General features: G+C 42.1%; 1 protein-coding gene across 1 annotated transcript in view; it reads left to right on the top strand.

Moving 5' to 3' along the window:
- Positions 1–23,448, top strand: part of ROR1 (receptor tyrosine kinase like orphan receptor 1) — a 715,144-nt gene extending 691,696 nt beyond the window's left edge. Inside the window, exon 9 of the mRNA XM_078669199.1 lies at positions 19,991–23,448. Within this exon, the coding sequence (XP_078525325.1) occupies positions 19,991–21,415 (1,425 nt within the window). The 3' untranslated portion in view covers positions 21,416–23,448. The remainder of the gene's footprint in view (positions 1–19,990) is intronic.
- Positions 23,449–24,109: the final 661 nt, after the last annotated feature.

The raw sequence follows: 24,109 nt of genomic DNA, 5'->3' as shown, positions 1-24,109 counted from the left end.
GGCTGTATTATGGTGGTTAGGTATACCTGACTGTATTATGGTGTTTGTCACGCAGAGTGGGCTTTATTATTATGGCTAGGCTTGCATGGCTGTAATATGGTGGGTGAGTATGCATGGCTGTATTATGGTGATTTGGCATGCATGGCTTCATTGTATAGTGGTTCGGCACACATGCTGTATTATGATGGTTTGGTACGCATGCTGTATTATGGTGGTTTTACCATTATAGAAAATGGGAACAAACCTCATCCGTCGGTGACACTGTCGTAGCATCCGTCAGTGTCTCTCATGGCACTGTCGTGCCATCAGAGACACCGACGGATGCGGTTTGTCCCCTTCTTGCTCCACGTAAGAAATCAGCGCCTTAATAATCACAAGGTTTTGACCAAGGGTCCCTCACCGCAATATCCCAGCGGGTGAGACATCGTTGAGAGATACCGACGGATGCAGTGCATCTCTTTCTGGCTCAATAATTCCACGTGCCATTAATCCAATTGCAGCGACTTGATAGAAGGTCTCACGCCGCATGATCCCAGCGGAACTCCAGGGTGATTCGTCCCCTTTGTATTCACAACTTCATTGATTGAACCCTGAATCATTGATTGACTCCTATTCGTCAGACCACCACTGTGGTCGGGTTCCCCCATTCCCTGTCCTGAGGAAGACCCGTAGCCGAGGAGTCTACTTACCCTTTGGCAATAGGATCGAAACGTCGACAATCCCCCAAGGCCCACACCCAACATCCACTCCCCTACCAGTGCCATCACCTTACAGACTAACAAGTGATATTGCGAATGTAACTAGGGGTAGGCCTGTCTTTGTAGGGGTACCGGCTTTATCAGTAATATTTTGTCCAGATCCCTCGTTTTGAAATATTTTAACATGTTCTTTGTAAATATCCCTTGATGCACTCCTACTTCTCCTTTGCTATCTCACGCATGAGCACTTACCTCTCACTCCTTTCTTTTACCTTGGAAATAACCTTGCAACATACTATGTCCCATGTATGTTCTCCATGTTTTGGATATAAAGAATACATTGTTGTTTGCAATCTAATTGATCTCTGGTGACCATTTAATTGCCTGTTGAATGTGCTTATATTTTGAAATCTTGTGTTAGATGGATTCATTCCATAAAATATTTACTAATTGAAGTGTATTCAGGTGTGTCAGGGACCATTTGTTTTCCTTACTGTATTATGGTGGTTTGAGATGCATGGCTGTATTATTATGGCTGGTCTTGCATGGCTGTAATATGATGGGAGAGTGTACAAGGCTGCATTATGGTGCTTTGGCATGCATGGTTGCACTATGGTGATTTGGTATGCCAGCTGTTTTATGGTGGTTGGCACGCAGTGCTGTATTATAGTTGTTAGTATGTCTGGCTGTATTATGATGTGTGAGTATGCATGGTTGCATTTTGGTGGTGTAGAAAGCATGCTGTATTATGGTGGTTTGACATTCATTGCTGCATTATCATGGTTGGGCTTGCATGTCTGTAAATGATGGCTGAGCATGCATGACTGGATTATGGTGGTTTGGCATTCATTGCTGTATCGTGGTGGTTTGATATGCTGGCTGTATTATGGTGTGCGGCATGCAGGGCTGTATTCTCGTGTTTGGGCTTGCATGGTTTTAATATGGAGTGTGAGTATGCATGGCGGCAGTGGTAGCGCTGTTTGTTTAAATTAGAAATGAGCACAACAGTTGTTTATGAATTCAATGCACATTAAAAATGACTAATACCTGCAGTCCAAGCCATTCTTATAGCTTTGGGTGCCTGGAATAGTCTGATTTGTCACCTTGTACAGTGTGATGGTTAGTAGTTGTGTTGGTTCTGTCATTGGCAGCACTATCAAGGGCAATTGGTAATGCAAGCTGCAGTGCCCCCCTGAGGAGGGCCATGGCACTTCTTCTTTTACAAATTAAGCATTGCATGGCTGTATTATGGTGGTTTGGTGTGCCTGGCTCTATTATGGTGGTGGTGTATTATGGTGGTTCAGTGTGCCTGGCTCTATTATGGTGGTTGGCATGTAGGGAGGGCTGTATTATCGTGGTTGGACGTGTATGGCTATAATATGGTGGGTGATGATGCATGACTGTATTATGGTGGTTGGAATGCTGAGCTGTATTATGGTGGTTGGCATGCAGGGCTGTATTATGGTGGTTGGCATGCAGGGCTGCATTATGGTGGTTGCCATGCTGGGCTGTATTACGGTGGTTTGTAATATGGCTGTATTGTGGAGGTATGGCAATCAGGCCTATATTACAGTGGTTTGTCATATAGCTGTATTGTAATGGCAGGGCATGCATGGCTGTATTATGGTGGGTCGGTGTGACTGGCTCTATTATGGTGGTGGTGTATTATGGTGGTTCAGTGTGCACTGTGCCTGGCTGTATCATGGTGGTTGGCATGTAGGGAGTGCTATATTATTGTGGTTGGACGTGTATAGCTATAATATGGTGGGTGAGGATGCACTGTATTGTGGTGGTTGGAATGCTGAGCTGTATTGTGGTGGTTGGAATGCTGAGCTGTATTATGGTGGTTGGCATCCAGGGCTGTATTATGGTGGTTGACATCCAGGGCTGTATGATGCTGGTTTGTCAGCTGGCTGTTTTGTGGAGGTATGGCAATCAGGCCTATATTACAGTGTTTTGTCATATAGCTGTATTGTAATGGCAGGGCATGCATGGCTGTATTATGGTGGGTCTGTGCTTGGCTCTATTATGGTGGTGGTGTATTATGGTGGTTCAGTGTGCACTGTGCCTGGCTGTATTATGGTGGTTGGCATGTAGGGAGTGCTATATTATCGTGGTTGGACATGTATAGCTAAAATATGGTGGGTGAGGATGCACTGTATTGTGGTGGTTGGAATGCTGAGCTGTATTATGGTGGTTGGCATGCAGGGCTGTATTATGGTGGTTGGCATCCAGGGCTGTATGATGCTGGTTTGTCAGCTGGCTGTTTTGTGGAGGTATGGCAATCATGCCTATATTACAGTGGTTACAGTGGTTTGTCATATGGCTGTATTGTAATGGCAGGGCATGCTTGGCTGTATTATGGTGGTTGGCAAGCAGGGCTGTTTACAGTGGATTGTCATATGGCTGTGTTGTGGAGGTATGGCTTGCAAGGCTGTGTAAGAAGAGTGTAGATTGTGGATTTAATTATTAATATGCTTCCAGCACAGAACTGAATATTTTGTTAAGAATGCTCTCTTCTTATGGACACCATCTCTTTGAATACTTGATTCATGTCAGTTTGGTGGTTGTGCTGTTTACAGCGTCAGTACCCGCAAAGTCCCATTGAGAAAAATCATTGTGATTATTTCTGCAGCAGCCGCTGAAAATGTAGGAAACTAATTGGGAGTCTCCATGTATCAAGTAGTTTGTTTCCCAAATGTGCGCAAAAACTGTGCCTAAAACAGCCATTTAGCAAAGACATTTATTTGTGTTTCTCTTTGAGCTAATTTGGGCTTGTTTGGACTTTAAAACCACCACAGAGCAATTACACGGTATAATTTTTATCAGCCAGGGCTGCTCTGCTTTTCTGAACTGATGCCTAATAATAGGATGTTCAAGCTAGCTTAGGATGCTTTTCTCTCAATGTGTGGCCATTTTTCTTGGAAGAAATCTGTTTCAGTTCAGACAGCAGGCATGCTGTGTGGCCACATCATTCATCCAAATGTGAGGGTGTAATTCAGAATTCCAGGCTGCAAGGAGGTAATCGTCAACAGGCACAAAACCAGTTCTTTCAAGCCTGTCTCCTGCTGGGCACGTGTGACCTGATGTTAAAGACATCCTAAAAATCTTCTCAGGTTTTATGAGTCCTGCTAAACAGTTCTAATGCGATTTATGTATATACTCTTAATACATACTGTCAATATTTTTTTTTACTGAGATCTGTGTATTTTTTTTGCCATCTTTTCCTTGTTTTGACAATGACCCAGTTCCCTGTTCTTAGAATCCCATTAGTTGCGAAGAGCGGATTTACCACATGGTGATCAGGAATAGATATTCTCTCTTAAATTACAAATTGACATGTTTTGTTTTGCTGCTAATATTAGGGGGTGTGAGTGTTCTACATCTGAGTGGACCTGCACCCGGTATTACGTGGTGTGGAGAAAGAAATTGCTATTTCAAGTTGCAGTTGAGGCTGTCTAAGGAGAGGATTTTCCTCTACAAACATTCTCCAGGCCTGAGCATATAATAAATGAAACCAAATTACACCAAAGCAAATCAAAAGGGAACAATCATTTGCAAGGCCAATAGGTTCCACCTATGCTAGATCTATTGGCGTTGTCAAAGTATTTTTAGATATGCTGCACAGCAGCATGGCTTAAGGTAAAGAAAAAAAGTGGTATGGCAAAGTCAGCGTTGACCGGTTTTTTTTTTTTTAAACCAATGGATTCTTTTTTAAACTAACTCAAATGGGTCTAGATTTAGGAAGGAGGTACAGGGGACAAGGCATCAGTAACAGGAGGGGGAGCTCACTTTATTAACCCATGCCTAAAACATGACTGTGTCCTTATGTAATGTAACTGGTGCTTGTGTAAAGCACTTCAATACCTCCGGGTCGAGGTTGCAATATATAAAACTGAACAAAAACAAAAAAGCGAAACCAAAGCAACAAGGGAGATGCGCAGATGAGGAGGGCAGGAGCAGTAACAATAGACAGCAATAGATAACCTGTCCCAGGATGCTTGTTTCCAGTCCAGGGAAGATCTGGCTTGGCAGTTTGGGCTGGACTGTTCCCATGAGGCACAGGGTCAAGACTGATTTGCATGTGGCTGGGTCTGAACTGGGGTGGCGAAGTGAGCTAAAGAATGATGATGGATTCAACCCAGATCTGTGACTGGGGTGAGAGTCTGAAAAGTTTCAGTGCTCTGTCCATCATCTCCGTGTATTGGCAATAGATAACCTGTCATGTTTCACCAGCAGCACCTTCAGAAAGGCTTGCCTTTAATAACCAACATCACTTAATTATACTGTGAGGAAATAGAGTGCATTATATGGTGTGGTTGTGAGACCTCACCTTTTAATACACATGCCAACGCCTTTAGGACCAGTAGGTTTCGTTTGTCAAAACCTCTAGCTCATCCTTGGGTTGCTGGGGCTGTGAGCAGCAAGGCTTACTCAAAGAAGTAATGGTAAAGCATTTAAACAGCAGCAAACAAATTATAAAAGCATTGGTGGGATCCAGAGATATAGATTTTCAAGGTAAAGTAAATATGCACTTTTTGCTAAAGCACTAACAAGCACTGGCAAATTCAACGGATTTGTTGCTTCAAAACTTTCTGCGCAAAAACATTTGGCTAGTTGTACTGTGGTCGGTTAGAGTTACTTATGTTAACCCACTCTTACAGGGAGCCAGTCAGAAGGAACAGTTAGGCCCTCAGAAACAGTTACCTCAGCAGGTGAAGCAGTAATCAGTCACTTCCAGGCACTTATATCCTTTGCTGTAGGTTCCCATGGAACTAGCCCTTTTGGAAAGACCACAGGATGCTAATGAATGACCAAGTATTCTGTGGATGCGATGCGGTCATCAAGGGTCCTCCGGCAGCTACTTTTTGGTCCATGGACGGGTTAAGGTGGTCTTGGCCACAGGGTAAACGTCCCTCACAGTCCTCTCGGTCCTGGCAGAAGCCCAGTCGCCATTGGACTGCCAGTCTCTCAAAACCGTGGTCACAGCTAAATCCTTCCCTGGGTGAGAGCTCACCTTCAGACTGACCATGCCGCACTCCGTTGACTCTCCCAGGTCCAAAGGACTTGGGTGCAACTTTGCGAGTCTGTTTCTGGTGCTTCACAGCAGCACTTGGCAGTGATTTGAAGGTTCTGGGCTTCAACTTGCCTTCAGCTGCTGTGGCCCTGTGCTGCAAACAAGATGTCCGCAAACTGACCCTTGCAGTCTCTTGCTTCAGCTAGTCTCTGGAGATGTCTCCTCCACAAGTAGGACACAGCAAGGATAGTCTCTTTCCTTTGCTAGCATCAAGGGTTAGCAGGTGCAGTCCTCACTGGTGCAGTCTCTCTTTGCTGTTTCCACAGTGCAGGAGACCAGTCCTTCTCCCTGTCAGTTCTGTCAAGATCTGAGTTCTGGGTGTCAGGGTGCCTTATTTATGCTCAGAAAATGCTCTCAGGGTAGGATGCTGTTGGCAGCCATTGGGCTGCCAGGGTTCCTCCCACCTGAATACCATTTCCTGTGAAGTGTAGAATCTGGCTATCCCAAGATTCACCATTTTGCCCACTTTCCACATGGCAGAACCCCTCTCTCGGTGTCCAGAGCTCTCTAGCCCAAAGCATAGGTGTGGTTACCAAGGGGGCTCCATACCCCTGGAAAGTTGTTTTGGCAACTGGTTTCACTTTCTGTCCCTAGTGCTAGCCTGTCTACCCAGACAATGGAGTAGCCTCTCTCCCCAGTGTTACACATTTTCCCTTCAAAAGTGGCTCTCCTTTGAAGATCCTTTTCTGGACCAACATCCATTTGGCATGCTGCAGGAGGGAGGTCACACCTCTCACCAATGCAGGATTCCATTGTCTCCTTTCCTGTGAATCATTAGCATGTCTTCCCAGGAGGGCAGAAAGCTGTCTCGGGGACAGGCTCCTTGTGCAACTGTTAAGGGCACAGAAGATTGAAAGGCAACAAAGTGGCAACATGTAAAAGCTGCACATTGCCACGTTACATTAATTTTGACTTGAAAATCAAGTTAGGGTTAGTGTATCAAGTTGTTTAATACCTTGGAGTTTCATATTTGGTCACACCCTTCTGGAGCTAAGCTGATGGTCAACTTGTAACTCTACTCGTCAATGGGGCGACCAAGTAGTTTCACAGTAAAAACAATAGTTTTGCACTTTTACTGCTAGAACATTCAAAATACATTTTCCACCAGTGAAATATGCTGCTCCCTGCCTTAGGGATCAATTGGCCCACCATATGGGTGGCTTATGGATATTGCACAGGGAGGTTTGACTGTGCCATCACTTTAAATGGCAAAGATGGGCTTGCAGTTTAAAACTACTCTTCTAAACTGCAATGACGGACTTGGAGGCTCGTTTTACTTGTGTCACACACACACAGGGTGCCACAACCAGTGCTGCAATCCCTGGGGTGACATTCTAAATTACATATATGGGTAGCATATACTAAGGACTTGTAAGTTAGCATATGCCAATTGGGTATAAGCCAATGTAACACACAAGTTTTGGAGTCAGGGTATTGGCACTGAGTTCTGGTTAGTAGGATTCATCGCACTCTGCATCGAAAAACCAGCAGCATAAGCCCAAACACTTGGCGGTGACCATACAAAAAGAGGTGTTTCCTTACATATACTTATGCCCTACTTCTACTACAAGTTCCAAGATGCTCCTTTGTTGGTGAATAAACATACTGTTATACTCCTCAGGTGTTATCTTCAAGGAGGCTTGCATTTTACAACCACCATCATTCTGCACATAGGAGGAGGCCAGTTCATGCTTATAGTGGCCATCTCTGGCCTCCTTTTGAGGGTGAACTCACCGTCAGCTAGGTCTCTTATGTAGAGCCGATATAAGGCTGCACACAGAGGTTTGGATGAATGAAAGTAAAGTATGTAAATCAGTAGCTTGTAACGTGTAACTTGAATGCAACCTCATGCATAACACTAATTAATGTTACTAGCAGTAGTTTAGTAGCATCGATATCATTACTGAGATTAAAATCAATTGTACTATAATGACTTTAGTGTTATTATTACAACAACTTTAGCCCTGGAGCAGATGTGATCACATTTCGAGAGTTTAAATTGCCAACTTTGATGCCAGGACAATTGTGTTTTCGTCTGATTTACCCTATTAGCCCACATGGTATGTTTCTGGGCAAATCAGTTCCTTTTCCTATGCCTCCGTTACAAAATCTATGTTGCTGAGCTGAAATGTTCTCGCTGTCCACAAATGTCTACGTAAACGAAAGGAGCAGGCCCTGAAACAAGAAGAAATGCACTTAAATATCGCAGCAAATGGAGAAATAGAAGACATGTTTATATGCAGATGTGTTTACCACATCTTGCATTAATGTGCCCCACATATATTGTTTCAGAAACTGGGGGGCCATCATTGTCTTGTCTTGTCTTGTTTTGTCTTGTCTTGTCTTGTCTTCTCTTCTGTTCGCTTCTCTTCTCTCCTCTCTTTCCTTTCACTCGTTCATGGAGAAACAACACTGTCTACAGAACATGCAAATATTCAGTAAACCTGCAAAGTAGCACAGCCGAAAAACATCGAGACGTGGTTGTTTCTCTGTTTTCAAATACAAACGCAGAGATATTCTTTGTTAACTGTGTGTGTTTTAGACAATGCAGCTGCATACAAATGGGTGCACAGCGATGTCGTGCATGAGTGTGTACGTTAACGTGATGCACCCCACTAAGTTACTGTGTACGAGGCAACCAATGCTGATGCGATTGTGCTCTTTCTCTCAATGCTAGTCCGATTGTGCGCTTTCTCTCAATGCTAGTCCGATTGTGCGCTTTCTCTCAATGCTAATGCAACTGTGCGCTTTCTCTCAATGCTAGTCCGATTGTGCGCTTTCTCTCAATGCTGTCCGACTGTGCGATTTCTCTCAATGCTAGTGCAACTGTGCGCTTTCTCTCAATGCTAGTGCAACTGTGCGCTTTCTCTCAATGCTAGTCCGATTGTGCGCTTTCTCTCATTGCTAGTCCAATTGTGCGCTTTCTCTCAATGCTAGTGTGATTGTGCGTTTTCTCTCAATGCTAGTGCGATTGTGCGCTTTCTCTCTCTCAATGCTAGTGCGATTGTGCGCTTTCTGTCAATGCTAGTGCGATTGTGTGCTTTCTCTCAATGCTAGTGCGATTGTGCGCTTTCTCTCAATGCTAGTGCGATTGTGCGCTTTCTCTCTCTCAATGCTAGTGCGATTGTGCGCTTTCTCTCTCTCAATGCTAGTGCGATTGTGCGCTTTCTCTTAATGCTAGTGCGATTGTGTGCTTTCTCTCAATGCTGTTCGATTGTGTGTTTTCTCTCAATGCTAGTGCGATTGTGCGCTTTCTCTCAATGCTGTCCGACTGTGCGATTTCTCTCAATGCTAGTGCAACTGTGCGCTTTCTCTCAATGCTAGTCCGAATGTGCGCTTTCTCTCAATGCTAGTCCAATTGTGCGCTTTCTCTCAATGCTAGTGCGATTGTGCGCTTTCTCTCAATGCTGTTCGATTGTGTGTTTTCTCTCAATGCTAGTGCGATTGTGCGCTTTCTCTCAATGCTAGTGCGATTGTGCACTTTCTCTCAATGCTAGTGCGATTGTGCGCTTTCTCTCTCTCAATGCTAGTGCGATTGTGCACTTCCTCTCTCAATGCTAGTGCGATTGTGCGCTTTCTCTCAATGCTAGTGCGATTGTGCGCTTTCTCTCAATGCTGTCCGACTGTGCGATTTCTCTCAATGCTAGGGCAACTGTGCACTTTCTCTCAATGCTAGTGCAACTGTGCGCTTTCTCTCAATGCTAGTGCAACTGTGCGCTTTCTCTCTCTGAATGCTAGTGCGATTGTGCGCTTTCTCTCTCTCAATGCTAGTGCGATTGTGCGCTTTCTTTCAATGCTAGTGCGATTGTGCGCTTTCTCTCAATGCTGTCCGATTGTGTGTTTTCTCTCAATGCTAGTGCGATTGTGCGCTTTCTCTCAATGCTAGTGCGATTGTGCGCTTTCTCACAATGCTAGTGCGATTGTGCGCTTTCTCTCAATGCTAGAGCGATTGTGCATTTTTCCTCAATGCTAGTCCGATTGTGTGCTTTCTCTCAATGCTAGTGCGATTGTGCGCTTTCTCTCAATTCTATGGCGATTGTGCGCTTCCTAGCAATGCTAGTGCAATTGTGCGCTTTCTCTCAATGCTAGTGCGATTGTGCGCTTTCTCTCAATGCTGTCCGATTGTGTGTTTTCTCTCAATGCTAGTGCGATTGTGCGCTTTCTCTCAATGCTGTTCGATTGTGTGTTTTCTCTCAATGCTAGTGCGATTGTGCGCTTTCTCTCAATGCTGTTCGATTGTGTGTTTTCTCTCAATGCTGTCCGACTGTGCGATTTCTCTCAATGCGAGTGCAACTGTGCACTTTCTCTCAATGCTAGTGCAACTGTGCACTTTCGCTCAATGCTAGTCCGATTGTGCGCTTTCTCTCAATGCTAGTCCAATTGTGCGCTTTCTCTCAATGCTAGTGCGATTGTGCGCTTTCTCTCAATGCTGTTCGATTGTGTGTTTTCTCTCAATGCTAGTGCGATTGTGCGCTTTCTCTCAATGCTGTCCGACTGTGCAATTTCTCTCAATGCTAGTGCAACTGTGCGCTTTCTCTCAATGCTAGTGCAACTGTGCACTTTCTCTCAATGCTAGTCCGAATGTGCGCTTTCTCTCAATGCTAGTCCAATTGTGCGCTTTCTCTCAATGCTAGTGTGATTGTGCGCTTTCTCTCAATGCTAGTGCGATTATGCGCTTTCTCTCTCTCAATGCTAGTGCGATTGTGCGCTTTCTCTCAATGCTAGTGCGATTGTGCGCTTTCTCTCAATGCTAGTGCGATTGTGCGCTTTCTCTCTCTCAATGCTAGTGCGATTGTGCGCTTTCTCGCTCAATTCTAGTGCGATTGTGCGCTTTCTCTCAATGCTAGTGCGATTGTGCGCTTTCTCTCAATGCTGTTCGATTGTGTGTTTTCTCTCAATGCTAGTGCGATTGTGCGCTTTCTCTCAATGCTGTCCGACTGTGCGATTTCTCTCAATGCTAGGGCAACTGTGAACTTTCTCTCAATGCTAGTGCAACTGTGCGCTTTCTCTCAATGCTAGTGCAACTGTGCGCTTTCTCTCTCTGAATGCTAGTGCGATTGTGCGCTTTCTCTCTCTCAATGCTAGTGCGATTGTGCGCTTTCTCTCAATGCTAGTGCGATTGTGCGCTTTCTCTCAATGCTGTCCGATTGTGTGTTTTCTCTCAATGCTAGTGCGATTGTCCGCTTTCTCTCAATGCTAGTGCGATTGTGCGCTTTCTCACAATGCTAGTGCGATTGTGCGCTTTCTCTCAATGCTAGAGCGATTGTGCACTTTTCCTCAATGCTAGTCCGATTGTGTGCTTTCTCTCAATGCTAGTGTGGTTGTGCGCTTTCTCTCAATTCTATGGCGATTGTGCGCTTCCTAGCAATGCTAGTGCAATTGTGCGCTTTCTCTCAATGCTAGTGCGATTGTGCGCTTTCTCTTAATGCTGTACGATTGTGTGTTTTCTCTCAATGCTAGTGCGATTGTGCGCTTTCTCTCAATGCTAGTGTGATTGTGCGCTTTCTGTCAATACTAGTGCGATTGTGCGCTTTCTCTCAATGCTAGTGTGATTGTGCGCTTTCTATCAATGCTAGTGTGATTGTGTGCTTTCTGTCAATGCTAGTGTCATTGTGCACTTTGTCTCAATGCTAGTGCGATTGTGCGCTTTCTCTCAATGCTAGTGCGATTGTGCGCTTTCTCTCAATGCTAATGTGATTGTGCACTTTCTCTCAATGCTTTTGCGATTGTGCGCTTTCTATTAATGCTAGTGCGATTGTGTGCTTTCTCTTAATGACAGCGCGAGTCCTTCTACAGCGACACGCTGCTCCCTTCTGGGTTTGCGTGAAGGCCTAGAATGCACTCATGACACAGCTTCAGATCCTTCGGTTCATATCTTAAATGGCTGGGTTTTCTTCTTTGAGACCAAACCATTTAGCTCGTTCACAGACACAAAGACTTTGCCAATCAAAGCGAAATCTTAACAACAAGAAAACCATCTTTGGAGCCAATGAAATCTGTGTTTATCTTGCATAATGTTTTTATTAATTCTGTAAGCTAAAAAGCGTTTTTCACAGTTAAGGTAAATAATGTAATAGGCCCAATCCTACTAATGCGAGCGACTGATGAAGAGATAGGCACAGTGAGATTTATTATTTTAATTTTCCATTGTTGTCCGTTTATTTTAGCCTTAAGATGGCATGTACTTTGCACTTCTGTGCTTTGTGGACATAGCTGCATGACACATACCTGTCAAACAAAACGAAAACAGACTGATGACCACTTCCCGTAAATGAGCCTCTGGTACCAGACGCTTCTGACTTCATCTTCTTTAACAGGACTCCTTCTGAGTCGGTTCAAGGAGGCAAACTCTGCTTGAGGTTAAAACCAGGTCATTTTGCTTTTATTACCAGAATACACGTCCCAATATTGCAGCTTTACGCACGTTTGCTTAAAAGTGTATGTGTAATGTAAACCATCTGCTCTTCAACGAAATAGTGGACTCTCTCCAAGCGCTGTAAATGAGTTAAAAGCCTTAATGTATTGTTAATTGCTTTTTTCCGAACATTGAGAAAGGACTAGATGAGTCATGTGCACTGTCTATACAGTCTAAAAGTAGCAAACTGAAGTGCGCTCAGGTCTCTTCGTGGGGTTCCTCAAGAATAGCTGCACATCACCCTCACGCCTGGGACATGGTGACTGGCTAGTTAAGGGGTAAATACTGTTGCCCATACCCTTGGCAAAGGTGTACCAGTGCATCATCAATTTTCGGAGCACTCGTTTAATATTAATCCATTTGTTCAATCAAAATGTTTTGAAGGTTGTTGCTATTTTTGAGAAACTCATAGCCCCCCTCTCTGTGGGTGGGCCGTGTCTTCTGTCTACCCCTTCTGTGGGGCAGGTCACCGGAAAACCTATGGGTGGTCACCTCGAAAACTGCCTAAAGCAAGACTAGTAAAAGGGAGAGATAGTTCTGAGAACCTTTCCCTGGTCTCAACAGCAATAGCAACTAGCCCAACAGCACCCGTTTACACTAAGGCGCTGATTTAGATCATGGAGTAGGGGAATACTCCGTCACAAACATGACGAATATCCCGTCTGCTGTAATACGATCCCATTATATCCTATGGAGATTGTAATATGGCGGAAGAGATATACGTCATGTTTGTGACACAGTGTTCCATCCGCCAAGATCTAAATAAGACCCTAAGATACAACTCGGTGGAATTGCAGTCTGTGAAGCATGCAGTAGAGCCTTGCGCTACACCAGTAGGTTCTTCTGCTTGTAAAGCACAAGCTACCTATCGTAACATGCAGTACAGAACTGCTATTTAGTAACCCTAGCTACCTCACAGATTCACTACACTATCCAACACCAGAGGTGTGAATTACTGAGTCTGTCATAAGCCAATTGGGAAGTGCAAAAGAAAATATAGGCATTCGCAGTGGTTGCAGAGATATTGAATGGTTGAAAGTATTTATGAAACAGCCTTAACTAGTCAAATCATCCCTAGGCACTAATCATTATTCTTAGGACCTTATTATGAGTGCCCTGGTGTCCATCTCAGTAACTCTGCTCTCCTTGGGGTTACTAATACCTGGGGCACCAACAGTTCCAAAGGAGTAGAGCTAACAGAAATTACGAGCAGTGTCCCTCTAACAAGAAGAATATTCCCATTGGAAGTTAGTAGGCACCCACAATCAAGGCCAAATTAGAGGGAACATTCAGATTATTTCTGATGCACATTTCATTGGCATTTAAAAAGTGGTCTTCCTTTTGCAATCAACCTGAGGGGATAAAGAATAAGGATGCATTGAACATCCAACAGTAGATATGTGGTAGGATTGCACTTTGGTATTCTTTGGTTTAGATACTGCGGGCGGGGAAAATGCACATTTAATTACATTCTAACTTCATTAGGAAGCCAATTAAGTCTTTAACCTCTTGGATGCTATGGGAATTCCCCTGCTGTGCTGGGATTTCGTGATCCTCATTGGTTTATGACGAGCTGGGCTCGTCATGAGCGTGCGAGGAGGCTACTGCATGACGAGCCCAGCTCGTCATGAGCGTGGAAGGGGTTAAAGGTCCAAGACCAATTATGGTATCTTCTCAGTCCCTAAATGACACAGACTTCCTTTCCTTGGCCACATTTGTATAGATCCTTATAATGAGAGTTGCAATACCCCACACCCATTAATTCCTGACATCGCCTTGGAACACATTTGATTTGCTAAAAGATAAGCAACTTGCCAGTGGAGAATCTGGCCTTTTGCAACTGTTATTGTGAAAGAGGATTACCTCCTTTTTAGAAGTGTGAGATGAAGCCAGCTTGGACCCATTGACGCCTAATGATACATTTGTGTATCATCAGCACACCAATGACTTACCAAGCTCAGCACACAAATGATATAGAATCATTGAATCATGACCAGTGAAAGCAGTCAACGCCGTGGAACACAGTAGATGATATTAGAAGATTGAGAGGGATAGGGATGGCTTTGTAATACCAGACAGAATGAGAATAAGTTGAGTACCTAGTCTGAGACCTAGTCAATTCTTCTGGAACTCTTACTGCTGGGTGGTTGTCAACTTTATTTAGAATGGCAGATTAGTAGCGGAGGCTGCACATTATAATTTTTTACTCACATCCCTAATCCACATGTCCACTACTTCAAGCACCATCTACATACTGCGACCGGGAAGACATTTAGTTAAAATATCTATGGTAGTTATTACAATCCAAATAGTTCAGAAGTTTCAGCATCCCACTATCCTAATGAAGTCTTTAACAATGGGTAGGTTGCTGATACACATAAGCAGAGTGCTACTCAGTAAAGGTTTTTACAAAGAAAGGATGGCAACCCTTCAGTAACCCCAGGGAAAAAATCCACTACCTTACCCGTATGTATTGACATTCATGTAGCACAATCCTAGCTGAATAGCACCATAGCACTGTACATTTAGTGCAGATTTACACTTTACAGTTACGTTACACATAGTCTCAATTAGAACATTGGAATGGAGTAGCTCAAAGCTTATAATAGTCGGTACAAGCCCAGAGCTTCAACATTCCAATGTTTTTCTCCATGTTTCTCCCTTCTTAATTTAGAACATTCTACCCTTAGTGGGTGGAATGTTATAATAGCCTTATAGCCCTTTTTCCTCAGACTATAAGCTCATATTAGAACATTGGAATGTTGAGAGCAACATTTATTTATTTATTTTCGAATTTGTAAAGCGCATAGCTGCCCCAGTGACGGGGCGTCCCAGGGCTACCTAAGAAAAAGTGCCAATAGACCACTCCAGCAGAGAGAAACACATTACGCTGGAAAGAGCCAGGTCTTTTTAGCCTTTCGAAAAGCCAAATGGTTCTGAAGTCCTCTAATTGAGATAGGGAGGGATTTCCATAGGTGGGCCGCCTGGACCTTAAAAGAGCGGCCACCTGCTCTAGCTCTTTGAAATCGGGGGGGGGGGGGAGAGAGGGGGGTGTACAAACCGAACCAGAGTTAGCAGAGGACGATTTGGCACGTCTTGAATTAGCAAATCTGCTAAAATCGGCGGGCCTTGTTGTGTCGGAATTTTGTGGGCTACACACAAAGACTTAAATTGAATTCTTTTAGCTATCGGCAGCCAATGGAGTTTGGGCAGAACATTCGAAACCAAGAAAGATTTAGGAAGTGCTAGCAGGGCGCAAGCTCCAACATTCTGGATTCTTTGGAGGCGAGAAATACAAGATTTATTGGCACCTAAATAGAGGGAGTTACCATAGTCCAAACCTCGCTGAGATTGTAGCCTGAAGAATAGTTTGATGGGCTTTTGTTGCAAAGTAGCCTAGTAAAGGTTTCAGCCCTCTTAGGAGACCAAGACATGGTCCAGCTAAGGCCTTGAATTGTGTGTAGAAAGAAAGAGCACTGTCTATCCAAAAGCCTAAGTTCTTTACTGCCTTTTTTTGGCAGAGATGCAGGTTTTAATTTGTCAGGCCACCACTGTTCAGACCAGAGAGCACTGTCTCTCCCCATCACGAGAATTTCTGACTTGGCAGCATTAAGCTGTAAGCAATTTGCTGTCATCCAGTCAGAAATTACTAAAAGGTCCTCTTTCAATTTAAAAAGATTATCTTTACACTTTTTTGAGAAGACGATAACTAGCTGGGTGTCATCAACTTAAGAGACCAATGACAACCCTCTACTTTTTGCTAACAAAGCTAGGGGTTTGAAATAGATATTAAAAATCACAGGGCTCAATATAGAGCCCTGTGGGACCCCATGATTGATAGCATGCATCTGTGAATGGTAAGGTGGCACCACAACTTGAAAAGTTCTGCCTTCCAAAAAGGACCGGAATCAGGCCAAGGCCGACCCCCTGACCCCTATATCGTGTAGTCTGCCTAGCAGAATGTCATGGGAAACACTTAGCCAGGGCTCTGAAGAGGTGGTATAAGCAATTATAATCTTCAAAAACTCATCCTGCAAGGTGTGCAAAAATTCTGCTCTGCCCATCTGAACTGCCGCGATTCTGCGCCTGTGCGGCAAAATCGCGAGTGGGCGGGTTTATGACGGCCCCCAGCCGTCATCAGCACACGAGCGCCGTAGTGCATGACGGATGGGGGCCGTCATCAGCATGCAAGGGTTTAAGGCCTGTACACCTTAGAAGCTGATACAAGGATGACTACTACCGTCTATATAAAGTGAAAGAAATTCAGGTATCTTGCTCCTAAGCAATGGCTCAATGTGCTTATCCAACTGTGTAAATCTCCAACTGAAGGAGTCTTCATGAAACATCTTAAAACCGGGCTTTTTTAACCTGGCAACATTGAAAACAATAAAGTAGGTTTGAGCTATTAATGGCTGGTATACATTTTGCTCGAACCTTCCAATATTTGTCTGAATGTTTCTCCCTTTTAAACTCAGAATATTTCACTCTTAGTGGGTGGAATTGTCTACTAGCCTTATAGTCCTTCCCCCTCGGGCTATTCCTGATGTTGAAGGCCCTCTCCCTCATTATAGGCCCTCGCCTGCTCCTTGAGCCTATAACTTGGGTTTAAGGCCTTTAAATACTGGTATAGACCTCCGCACCAATAAGGCTATACTGCATTACATTTCATGGCACTGTGAGATTGAGTGATTTGCCCAGAATCACATGATTTTCAGCAAAGGGCGGGAGCTGAAATTAGAAACTAGGTTCCCGGGTTTCCAGTCAGCAGTTTAGCAAGTAAAACACAACTCCTAATCAACTGCCTTTAGAGACTGAGCAATTATTCTGGTCATCAAAGGTGATTAGGATGTCGGGTTCTCCTTTATCAATCACCCTTAGCTAGACGTGAGGAAAAGTTCATCAGTTTGTTTTGCTGTATTATCTTGATAATCTATTGAGTTAACTTCTCCCTCAATGCCTGAGTTGTCACTGTTGAAAGCAGCAACCTTTGAGGATGAAACACTTAAGCGCAGCATTCTATCAGAGTTAGAATATTTATTGAGATGTCCTTTTGTCCTTAGTATTAGGTGGTACATATGAGGGTTCATATCTTTTTATGTTTTATTGAAGAGTACAAATGTAACACATCATGGCAACAAAGGCGTCTAGTAACAGACACCTAGAAACTCGTCAGGTGATCTCACCCTTGGTTCTGAAACAAACATTCCAAAACGGAACACAGTAAAGAGAATTCAAACTAACATATATAACTAAGAAGTTACCATCACATCTACCACTTAGTAATCGACAAAATGCTATGTGGGTGCTTACCACTCAGCCAGGGCTCTGAAGAGGTGGTATAAGCAATTCTAATCTTCAAAAACTCATCCTGCAAGGTGTGCAAAAATGCTGCTCTGCCCATCTGAACGGTAAAGAGGAAGGCATTTAAGGCCTGTACACCTTAGAAGCTGACAGAAGGCTGACTACTACTGTCTATATAAAGTGAAAGAAATTCAGATATCTCGCTCCTAAGCAATGGCTTAATGTGCTTATCCAACTGTGTAAATCTCCAACTGAAGGAGTCTTCATGAAACACCTAAAAACCGGGTTTTTTTAACCTGCCAAACACTTCTAGGTTAGAGCTTTTTTACATAGGATCCCAGCACCTGTACGCTCTATTTTGTAGCAGCTATGCACTTTATAATCTTGCTAACATAACTTAACATAAAAATTGCGATATTTATTACCATTGCGTTTAAATCATACCAAACAAAATAGCAAGCCTATCATTCTTTAAGTAATCCTTATCCCGTAGTTTGTTTAAATTTCATATAGACATGTAGCTTCAAAGGATTTCTAGCCGAGACATCATTAATAGTTCGAATGCACACTGCATCCCAGTTTTCCACCAAAAAAGTATGTAGCAAGCTTTTGATGTCTGGACAGAAATATAGTGATTAGCAGAGGATAACTTAGTCATGTCTCTCATGAGCAGGTTTGTGTTACAGTTTTGCACTTGCCTGGTATTTCCCCAAAAAACAGTGTATGTCAAGTCCGCCCCATTTAGATTTTGTTACATCTCATAAAGGGGACAGGAAATGCAACAATTTGAGTTGAAAGAATAAGTAGCTTGAAAACTTAAGCATGTGAAAGGAAAGCATAGAGGCGACAGCTGCAATGCGACATGATGCAAATATTATGCCCTTGCAATTGTTGTGCTCCAAAATGCATGCTCTTCTGTTTCATACGAATAGCACTTGTTCCAACGCATGTTTTCTACGCAGGCCATCACAACGCAAATCATTACAGAAACGCATTGTTACATCGCCTGCCATTACAATGCAAGTTGTAAGAACAACTTGCATTGGGGGGGCGCTGGAGTTTGGAATAGTATAATTTACTATTCCAACTCCAGTGTGTACAACAGTAGGAAAGGTGTTGGATTGAAAATCCAACAAATCCAACACCTTCTGCCCCCTACAGCAGTTCGTTGTAACAATTTGCATTGTAATGGCATGTGATGTAGCAACGCGTCATTGTAACGACTTACGTTGTAAGGGCACGCGATGTATCACATGCGTTGTAAAGTTTGTTTCCCGTTTCATACTGATCCTGAGCTGGGGTATGGGGGCAATGGTGCACAAAAGCACCTGTATCTCCGCTCCAGATGGTTTGAGAGATAAGGCTCATTTAGTAGCTAAGGTTTATAGGTATGTGAGCGTTGTGACTGTATTCCGAAAACTAGGCTCGCAGCCCATTACACAACTTGAAAGTATGAATTGCTGTACATTATAAGGATACTGCAAGTCACTAAAGAGTTCCCTGACAATATCGAGGAACAAGGTCAAATCGGGATTATGAGCCTTGAAGCAAAACCCACGACTTTTCAGATTTTTTATCAAATATCGAAAAAAATTCCTTCTAAGAATTCATCCTCTAAAAACCCATGGTTTGAACTTTTACGGTCCTCAAAAATAATAATTGACTTAGAAGAAGCATGGGCTGAAAGTATAAACCTTAGCTTTTAAAAAAAAGAAAGCAAACAAAACTGTACGAATTGTATCATGGACGATGGATAAGAGTGCTCTCAGAAAATGCTCACAGTCCTTGTCAGTAATTAACTCCTATGCCAGCAGTCTTGAGAAAGAATATCTTTGGCAGCCATTTTCGCTAAATACAAAAATTGAATTAATCCAGTATTGCTTTGGCATATTTCTTTGTAAAGACCAAGCCCCTCTGTGGGTTATGAAAGGCACAGATAAAAGACGTAGGCTATGTGGCTACCATATGAAATCAATCCTGCACATTTTTAGCGCCTGTCCACACCTATACTAGACAATAGGCACCCTCCTAAAACTTTCTTCCAGTGGATATTCACTCCTGAAGTGGGGCACATCTTCAACTGAAATGCAGATTTGTTAAATTTATGATGGCGGTCGAGAAATATTGTAACTGTTTAAGGTAAATTTGACTCTAAAAAGTATTGCATATACTGCACTCACTTGTTTGCACAATTACTATTTTTTCTAATACTTTTAAATAATCAAATAATACATCTTTTTCTTCTTTGATCTTTCTTCTTCATAATAGTGATGACCACAACCGCGATATTGATGATTCAGGGGGCAGTGATTTTAGCACATATCTTGTATTGTGTGTATAAGTCTTACAGCGAGTGCCTGAACCCTTGTCATTTTTATCTTGTAAAGATCCATAGATACATCTAACTTACATTATCAACATATGTTTTATGTTTGATTGGTATCTGAACATTATGCAGAACTGAATACAAAACTGATATTGTTTTCTTATGTTCGACAGGTAAAAGCAAAAGAACTCCCGCTTTCTGCTGTACGGTTCATGGAGGAACTAGGAGAATGTGCTTTTGGAAAAATTTACAAGGGTCATCTGTATCTCCCTGGCATGGATCATGCTCAACTTGTTGCTATAAAGACATTGAAAGACTTTAATAATCATCAACAATGGGCAGAATTTCAGCAAGAAGCATCACTGATGGCAGAACTGCATCAGCCTAACATTGTTTGTCTTCTTGGTGTTGTCACTCAAGAGCAGCCAGTATGTATGCTTTTTGAATACATGAACCAAGGTGACCTTCATGAGTTCCTGATTATGCGATCACCCCACTCTGATGTAGGCTGCAGCAGCGATGAAGACGGCACTGTAAAATCCAGTCTGGATCATGGTGATTTCTTGCATATAGCAATTCAAATAGCTGCTGGAATGGAATACCTTTCGAGCCATTACTTTGTCCATAAAGATCTTGCTGCTCGTAACATATTAGTTGGAGAGCAACTCCATGTGAAAATTTCAGACCTTGGATTATCTAGAGAAATTTATTCATCGGACTATTACAGAGTTCAGAATAAATCTCTTTTACCAATTCGGTGGATGCCTCTAGAGGCAATTATGTATGGAAACTTTTCTTCTGATTCAGATATCTGGTCATTTGGAGTGGTTTTATGGGAAATTTTCAGCTTTGGTCTTCAACCCTATTATGGCTTTAGTAACCAAGAAGTCATAGAAATGATTAGGAAGCGACAACTGTTGCCATGTTCAGAAGACTGCCCTCCCAGAATGTACAGCTTGATGACAGAGTGCTGGCATGAGATTCCACCGAGGAGACCAAGATTTAAAGAAATCCATGCAAGACTACGGTCCTGGGAAGGACTTTCAAGTCACACTAGTTCAACTACACCCTCTGGTGGAAATGCCACTACTCAAACTACTTCACTCAGCGCAAGCCCGGTTAGCAACTTAAGTAATCAACGGTACCCAAATTTCTTGTTCACCACCCAGGGTTTGGCACAGGGTCAAATTGCTGGTTTTATTGGGCCACCAATGTCTCAAAATCAGCGCTTTATTCCAATAAATGGATATCCCATACCTCCGGGATATGCAGCTTTTCCAGCTACTCACTTCCAGCCACAGGGGCCACCAAGAATAATTCAGCACTGTCCCCCACCCAAAAGCCGCTCGCCAAGCAGTGCAAGTGGATCAACAAGCACTGGCCATGTAACCAGCTTGCCTTCATCTGGATCCAATCAGGAAGCAAACATTCCTTTACTCTCTCATATGTCAATGCAGGGTCATCCGAGTGGGACTGGTGCAGGTGTCTATGGAAATAAAACTCAAAAGGCATATAAATCAGACTCAAAGCAGTCATCGCTACTAGGGGACTCAAACAGCCATGGACATAATGAATCAGTGATTTCGGCCGAGGTGTGAGCGCTTGAATTTTTTATAAATACAACATACTGCAAAAACTAGGAAGACCTATAGATTTATATGCAAATATTTTATTAAAGTAAGATTTGTCTGCTGATAAAGTGATATTTCCAAGAAAGTATCTTTTGTGAAGTGCAACTGTGTACTTATTAACAGGAGGCACATGAATACTACAGCCATGAAAAATGAACAATGTAATATGAGCACTCAACATATACAATGTTGTAGGTAACTCAACTTTGGGAACACAAGCAAAGATTTTCAATCAGTGAAGAAGGACATTTCATGATTATTATTTAATGGTAAATAAGTGCATGTAGAATGCATTGCCATTAAAATACTTGATGTTACTTCTGCTTTATTGAATTTGTCGACCAAATACAGCTCTGGACAGGCTGTCTTGTTTACAGTTTCCAAACCCTTTGTCTTTTCACTCATTTCTGCTTTCTGCTGCAGCAGCAATTCATTTTCCACATTTATTTCAAACGCCAGGTGACGTAAATTTCAAAGAGAAAACGTTGTCAATTCCAAAGAAGATTTAACAATTGATTCTTGCTCAAAATAAGAGATCAGGTAAAGCATTCTGAGTGCTGCAATTCATGATATTTTTCCATCCACTGATCATAAAGAGGGCATAGTCACAAAGGTAAATATTGGCCAGAAACATACGTTTATGACTACATTTATCTTACTTCCGCCTGCCAACAATTCACAAAGGGATTTGCAATTAGGAATAAACCCTTTTATAGGTGTAGAGAACTCAGCCACAAGTGTAGAGATTTCCACACCCATAAATCGCACTCGAGGTGGTGGAATTGAGGATGTCCTGGGCATTCCATAGCATGGTTAGATTTGGAAGTTTGTGAATGCACACATCCAAGTAGGTTTTTGAATTTTCACAAATTACTCACAGCCTTCAAATGATTAGATTTTACTCCAGCTATGTGCTGGCATAAATCCCTTTTCTGGGTGGGAAGTAGAATAGCTCATCCTAAAATCTGGTGGTGGGGATTTACCAGAAAATATGTCTCAATGTATAAAACAATTTTCCCTGCAGAGAAGAAAGAAACAAAAAATCGAATACTCACATAAAACTTTGTAGACTAGAGGGAGAATGAGTTCCAAACTTGGAAATCCTTTAATTTCACAAGGAATCTGCACCAAAACCTGTGCCAGATGCAACTTTCAATGCGAATTCCAATTGGAAATCGCTAATTCCAAAAAGTAGTAAAACTACACTTGGATGTACATTTAAAAATCCAAGTGCAGTTTTACTATTTTTTGTGAATAGGCCCCACCATACAGTCATGTGGTGTCTAAGATTGTTTTGTATATTCTATATTACGTTTGACCAAACTAGTAGGGCCTATCCTGCTAAAAAGTTGAGATTAAATATATGGTTCTTAAAAGAAAATCATATCTAGATTATTTCATTCCATTTGTCAATTATTATTCAACACTTAAAAGGTCCCAGCTCTTGATTTGTGTAGGAGAGGGGAAATTAGAATATGTGTATATTTTGTTGCTATGCAACTGTTTAATGAAAACTCTATAGCCCGCATTTTTAAATGACAATCATTTTCCCAATATTATTTATTGTTTTTAGGTCAATATATCATTTTTAACTAACTGACATTTCTATTTCAGCTCTTAACATTAATCTGCGGTTTAAAACATCCTCCAGAAAAAGCAATCAGGCAATATGTCATAAAAAGTCAAAGCAATAAAAAAACTATTTTATTATTAAACTACATATTATTCTAAGAATTTGTATAAACAGTTACTGAAACGTCAAGTATAATCAATTGAGAACGTTCATTTTGAAACCACTTTTAAGGATATGCAAACAACCCTGTGATTATTACAATTCACAGTTTCCATTTTTGTATTAAAATAGTACTTTTGTGTTCAGAAAATGAAAGCAGTTTGTTCATTTGACAATATTGTGTAGTCTGAGTTGATTTTCAAATGTTTTGCACAAAGGTGTGTTAATGTTTTGTATGGCAGAAATGAAAATACATCTCTGCATTTTATTTCATTGTGTGTTTCTTTTTTACCTTTGCTTGATATGTAGTATAAATTATTATGAAATACTTTCATTACAAAGCATTTTCCAAACTTCACTGAATCCAAATAATTACTTGTTTAGCCATATTTTATCTTTTCTATGTAGGCATCTTATTCATAGCAGAATGAATACTTATTTCTGTAGGCCTCTTTTAAGTAGAGCGACAGCAAGTTCTATTTCCGATAGCGAAGCTTGCAGCCAATGAGTGTGCAATGTTATAATTTTCATATGTTAATTTATAATGGATTTTAAAAAGAAGAGTACAGTGTCTGTGAAATGTTGAGTTATACATTTACAGTTCTATTACCAACACCAAACATAAATTTAAAAGGATATGCTGGTGCCATGTAAATGAAGGGGCTAAGGCTGCAAAAGAGGGATGCATTAGGTTCACTCTTAGCTTTAAAATCCTTATTTAATTTTTTGAATTATTGTACCTTTCTGCAAAAATTGATCTATACACTTTCATATTAATCGCGTGTGAAGTTTTTATTATTTATCAATGCTAAAATCGTTGAAAAAAGCTGAAAAAGTCATATTCCCAGAGTTTGTGTGTACAGTGCCTGAAACATTTAAGTCTTACACTCAATTACACAACATATAATGACTGACTACAGTTGTTATGT

This window comes from Lissotriton helveticus, chromosome 1_2 (genome assembly GCF_964261635.1).
Source record: "Lissotriton helveticus chromosome 1_2, aLisHel1.1, whole genome shotgun sequence".
Taxonomy (NCBI): domain Eukaryota; kingdom Metazoa; phylum Chordata; class Amphibia; order Caudata; family Salamandridae; genus Lissotriton; species Lissotriton helveticus.
This window is presented reverse-complemented; position numbering and strand designations above follow the sequence as displayed.